This window comes from Protomyctophum parallelum (genome assembly GCF_964188405.1).
Source record: "Protomyctophum parallelum genome assembly, chromosome: 19".
Taxonomy (NCBI): domain Eukaryota; kingdom Metazoa; phylum Chordata; class Actinopteri; order Myctophiformes; family Myctophidae; genus Protomyctophum; species Protomyctophum parallelum.
This window is the reverse complement of record NC_139717.1, coordinates 2,389,283-2,395,449: the sequence shown is the minus strand read 5'-3', so window position 1 is coordinate 2,395,449 and position 6,167 is coordinate 2,389,283. Positions and strand designations below refer to the sequence as shown.

Genomic DNA, 6,167 nt, shown 5'->3' with positions numbered 1-6,167 from the left:
CTTAATAGTTAATAAAAGACATCATATCTCCTCTTAATAGCGGTTTGACATCTCTAAGAAACAACCTGTACGCTTTTATAAAGTCACGTTGAAGGAGAATGGCGTCGAAATCTCTTTACTCGGTATGTATGTTGTATGTATTAGTTTGTATACATTGATTGATTATTTGTAAACAGCTGCGCTATCTAGCCCATTCTGACCTGAGATCAGATTCATACGAGGTTTCCACTGACTGGACAACACTCTGGTCTGATTATAACCCATTCTGACCTGAGATCAGATTCATACGAGGTTTCCACTGACTGGACAACACACTGGTCTGATTATAACCCATTCTGACCTGAGATCAGATTAAAAAAAATGTCAGTCGTTCTTCGATTTTTCAAAGAATAGCAGATCTACAAGCTCAGCGCGCTATGAGCTTGTAGATCTGCTATTTTTCAATAGCTAAAGCATGACATGATGCTAACACCAACATGGGTTCCCGTTCAGAATGGTATAGTAGTGTGCCACACTACAGTATTATGATATTACATCTATTTGAAGCATCTTATTTGCTTTAATGTAATGCGTTGTGTTTGTGTTAAATGTTAAATGTTATGTAGCACTATAGTGCACAGAGTCTGGTTTTAAAGTTTGTCAGTTCTGATTTAATTTCAAAAGACAGACAAGACTCCTTACTGTATACAATCCCTACAGTAGAGGGAGTAGGGACACTATAGCCCTCCAAGCAGAACCCAATGGTACTGAAGTTTCTGACATTTTTGACGACCCAGACCATGCATGGGGTCCTGTTCCAGCAGTAACCTGCCACCTGGTACGCGGACATACATAAAACATAAACGCCGTGTTTACGGCCTGTCTGCGCTCTTTGACGACTTTTTTTTCGCGTGAGGGCTTCTGAATATGTGAAGTATGAGTACCCATACATGCCGCTGCGAATATCTCCTGTGGCGCGGAAGCCGTTAAGTATTTTTAATCTTTGTTTGACCGATTTGGTCGCTTTGATTCTTCTCTTCCTTCCTTGTTTATTGACACCTCATTGTACCGCCTATCTGGCTAGCTAGTGGCGCTATAGCTATGACAGAGCAGATCAGAGGCAGGGACGTAGCCGGCACAAGCCAACCGCACACCGGGAGGCGGTACAATAAACGGTAAACAAACAAGAAGAAATAAAGCGACCAAATCGGTCAAACAAAGATTAAAAATACTTAACGGCTTCCGCGCCACAGGAGATATTCGCAGCGGTTTGTATAGGTACTTATAGTTCACGAATTCAGAATAACGCAAACAAAAAAAGGCCGTCAAACGCCGCAGATACGATGTTACGGAGCATATTTATGTCCGCGTTCCTATATAGGGTAAAACCAGCGCAATTTCCACATTTCTATGTTTGATTCATTATATCATAAATGAGACAAAGAGATACAATAGCTTCTATATTAATACATTGTATAATTTATACATTGTATAATAATTCCCCCATCATTTTCAACTTTAATTTCACGTGTTGCTTTTCTGTGTGTTTTTTTCTCTTTCATGTTGACAGCATAGGGACCCTGTGCTGAGGAAAAGAGATGACTTTGAGGATATGTTGGAGGAGAGGAGGCGGTGCAGTGACCTCCGCTACGCCCTCAGAAGCTACACGCCCCTCCTCTACAAAGGACTGACCCCCTGTCAGCCCAGCATGCTGAAGAACATGGTGCTCCACTCGGACCACCTGCGCTATGTCATCAATCAGGTACTGTAGAAAAGGAACTGGTTGGAATAACGTGTTCCTTCCACGCGCTACGTCCAACCAGGGAAACTCCCCCCTGTCAGGTGTAAAGGAGCAACTTGGACACTCAGGCATGAAGGAAGCATGAGTTCAAGTCCGTTGCTCTCCCCTTGTCCCCCATATATGGGGGACTAGGTTGGTGGAGGGTGTGTAGAGCCCAGGATCACATTAGATGATTTTTTTTCTTAAATTTTTATCCCACGATTTTGTAACCCAGTTTTCTTTTCACCCATTGCCAATTGTCTAATGTAATCCTGGGCGCTACACTTCCTCTGCCAACCTGGGGGGGCAGCGGACTGACCTCATGCCTCCTTCTATGCATGAGGAGTCCAAGCTGCTTCTTTTCACCTGACAGAGGGGAATTTCCCCGGCCGGACGTAGCGCGTGGAAGGGACACGTTATTCTGACCAGTTCCTTTCCCCTCCATCAGGCGCCACGGCTGGCCAGGGGGAGGTAGTTTTAGAGACCAGGATTACGGCATGTTTTTGTGAGGGTATCTACCCTAGGGGACACGGGGAGAACATGCAAACTCCACACAGAAAGGCCCTTTCGCCAACCCCCGCCTCGGGTATGGGCACTGATGAAGCGGAGGAGGGAACATGCCGCCACATTAGATGATTGACACAGGGGTGAAAAATGGGTTACAAAATCGTGGGATAAAAAAATATATATTAAAAAAAATCAGGTACTGTAGAGCGTCGCAGTCCCTTCCCCTTTCAGGACAACGAGTGGCCCAGGAAATGGTTCTCCATTCAATTTCTCCATAGGCTTTTTGCTAAAGTATTTATTTAAAGACGGTTACGCCGCGGACAAAGCCAACTCGGATCGTGACAAATCATGACAATGAACACAATGTTTTGGGCCGATCAAATAATTTATAAGAAGAAAAACGACACAAAAAGTGTTTTTTCCTACTTTCTAATTATTTGTTTGGCCCAAAACATTGTGTTTATTGTCATGATTTGTCACGACAAGAGTTGTCTTTGTCCGCGGCGTAACCGTCTTTAAATAAATACTTTCTGAAAAGTCTATGAGGAAAATGAACGGCGATTTCTTTTCCGGGTCTCTCGAGGGGGCGGGCCTGCGACGCTCTATAGCGGGTGGGACGACCACCTAGATTTTATTTCTTAACCCATTTTGACCTGAGATCAGATTCTTAAAAATGTCTGTTTGAAAATGACAGTTTTCTGAAAAAGCTATGTTTCTATGTCAGTCGTTCTTCGATCTTTCAAAACATAGCATGAGCTTGTAGATCTGCTATTTATCAATAGCTAAAGCAATGCATAACATAATGCTAACACCAAAAGGGGTTTGTGCCCAAAATGGGTTAAATATATTGATTATTTAGATTGATGACAGTCTAAATAAGACGCTAGGCGGGCGCCGGCTAGCCCCTCCTATATACAGGTTTAATGTTTTGTGTGGAGTCACCCCAGGTCACCAGATGGGGCTATAGCCTTTTTTTTTCACACAATTTACAATTTACAATTTAGGCATTTAGCAGACGCTCTTAATCCAGAGCGACTTACATTAAGCAAGAACAAAAAAGCATGGCACATAAAAACATTTATCATGAAACATGCGTAAGCTAAGAAAGTAACAGTGGAATATCTATATTATGAGACTATACATATAAACTATATATATATATATATATATATATACTACTATGCTATACATATGTACTATGGCGTGCTATGACTACATACAATGCAATTATAGTGCAGTCTACATGACATGCTATAAGTCTGTATCAAATGCTATCTAAGTCTACAGAAATGCTATCTAAGGGGGTGGGGTAAGTGCTATGGGCCATGATGGAGTCTGAAAAGGTGGGTTTTCAGACTACGGCTGAAGATTGGGAGTGATGCTGCCGTTCTGACTGCAATGGGAAGTGCATTCCACAGTTTTGGAGCGTTTACAATGTATATAAGAGGTCATATCCTGTTATCTCATCTATCCAGTTATGCAGGAACGCCCACTGAGTGGCAAAAAACTACTTTCTATTCTGGCCTCGACAGCCCATACACATCCACACAGAAAAGTCCTGTCGGATCGCATTAAACAACGACGTGCCATTCACTTTAATCAGATCAGTGTGTGTCCAGTGGAAACCTCGGATGAATCTGATCTCAGGTCAGAATGGGTTAAGCATGCGCATACCCTCTATAGATTAATCCAGGAACGGGTCTCATGGTCGCAGCTTTATACGTATTTCCTGTAGGCGGACTCGACGTAGCTGCGGGGTTTAAACCCTCACCAGCCAATCTCTCTTGTTTTATGAACACAAGGCTGCTGTATTTTATACCTCATACTAAGCATTTAAACTAAAGTATGAGGTATAAAGTACAGCAGCCTTGTGTTCATAAAACAGAAAGATTGGGTATTGGGGTATGACTGACGTTATGTATCTTTCAGGACCTTTCACTGCTTCGTCTCAACCATTACTCAATGGCTCTGGTCTCAGACACCGCGGTGGATATTTTTGACATTCCGTTTTTTAATGTTTGTGGCAACATTTTAATGTTGCCACTACTGTTGGAGCAGCCATAAACTACACAGGTTCATCCCATTGTTCTGGAGCATCTTTGTAATGTTAGTGTTAGTAAAAAGCAGGTAAAAGAGTAACGTTTGAGGCAGACTAACATCAGTCACTCTGCCGTTCACTGTAGTAGAAGAGGTGCGCCTGGTGAGGGTTTAAAGGAGAATTCCATACTAAAATGCTTTCTTACCTTTCTTTGTAGTTGTTACGTCCCCACCAAAGAGGTCCAGGTGTTATTTCGTGCAAAAGCTCCTTATTGGCTTTTTCCCCTAAATGAATTGCATTGAATTGAATGGGGCTATGGGGTGTTGTGCTAATTCGCTTATTTCCATCGCTCAAAATTATCATTTCTTTGTATATATCCTCTCTTCATAATGTAAATAATATCCCAAGCGGCACACTTTACTACTTCTTTCGATGGAAATAAGCGAACTAGCATAACACCCCATAGCCCCATTCAATTCCCATTCAATGCAATGCAATTCATTGAGGGCTTATGGTAGGGAAAATAGCCAATAAGGAGTTTTTGCACAAAAAAAACCACCTGGACCTCTTTGGTGGGGACGTAACAACTACAAAGAAAGGTAAGAAAGATAAGAAAGCATTCTAGCATGGAATTCTCCTTTAAACGTCGAGTCCGCCTACAGGAAATACGTAAGCTGCGACCATGAGACTCGATGCTGGATTCGTCTATACTAGACAAAGACCGTGAAGGTCGAAACGTCGTATTTCTTTTGCCTGCCTGTCACTGAATAAAGTTCGTAGCATCATGAAGTGAGTTGCGAGCCCCTGCTTTCTTTTCATTATTTTTTTGTTGTTGTCTGAACAAACTTTAAAACATAAAAAATACCATCTACAATTAACAGAGATTTTACGTCATATTGTGTGTCTGAGCAAATCGGCATCTGTGTGTCAGTTCATGAGAACCCTTAATTGGCCAATAAGGGACCACCATTCTTGATGATTAGAGCGCCCCTCACTTCACACGGGAGTGTTTCTTTTTGTTTTTGGGAGGTTTATGTGATTTAAGCCCTAAGTTAACGCTAAAAGTGAACACTAAAACCGCCCTTGACCCTTTGGTGTGGTTTGGGACCATTGAATTCCATGCGTTGAATCCAGTGGGGCAGTCAGCCAGATATTTAACCAGGGGGGCAGTCAGCCAGATATTTCGTGAAGCCTCATTTGAAATCGGTAGTTCATATAATGGCCTGTTGTGGCGCTGGACCGGACCCAAAAAGCCCCATAGCTCCATAGAGGCCCATGTATTTTGGCCCAACTTCACCTAGACTGTATTACCTTAATAAACATGGTCATGAATACTTTCTGCTTCCAGTCACTAGTTTAAAGTCTCATTTCTAATGTCATAATATTCTTTTTGGAAAATTATGGTCCCATTAATTAAAAAAATGACCATAAAGAAAAAAAACCATCACGTATGTTCTGAGGGGCGTGGCTACCGTTACAGTCTATGATCGGGATTCCCCTCCCACTCGAGTCAAAATAAAAACCAACGGAGAAGAAGGGGGGAAGTCCCGCCTCGTTGTCTGGGCAGCCAATGGCCAGCTGGTCCAAAACGGAGCCAGCCAATGGCCAGCTGGTACCAAACGGATCTAGAAAGATGGCGACTTACAGTGCAGGAATAACAGGCTTCATTTTACGTCCATGTTAGACCCGGCGAACGCTTTGTCCATATTTTTTACAGTCTATGGTTGAATCACTAGGGACTATGTCGCGCGTCAACGCGTGCAACAGGACAGATCACACCGCAGGGACAACGCTAACGCCGTCTCGACCCTTTGGTGTGGTTTGGGCCAAGTGACCATTTTGGAAGTGGCATCATGTACATTT

At 42.8% G+C, this 6,167-nt stretch overlaps 1 protein-coding gene across 1 annotated transcript in view; it reads left to right on the top strand.

Moving 5' to 3' along the window:
- Positions 1 to 85: 85 nt before the first annotated feature.
- Positions 86 to 6,167, top strand: part of gnpat (glyceronephosphate O-acyltransferase) — a 56,105-nt gene continuing 50,023 nt past the window's right edge. The window contains exons 1-2 of the mRNA XM_083789940.1: positions 86 to 122; positions 1,550 to 1,741. Of these exons, the coding sequence (XP_083646066.1) occupies positions 99 to 122; positions 1,550 to 1,741 (216 nt within the window). The 5' untranslated portion in view covers positions 86 to 98. The remainder of the gene's footprint in view (positions 123 to 1,549; positions 1,742 to 6,167) is intronic.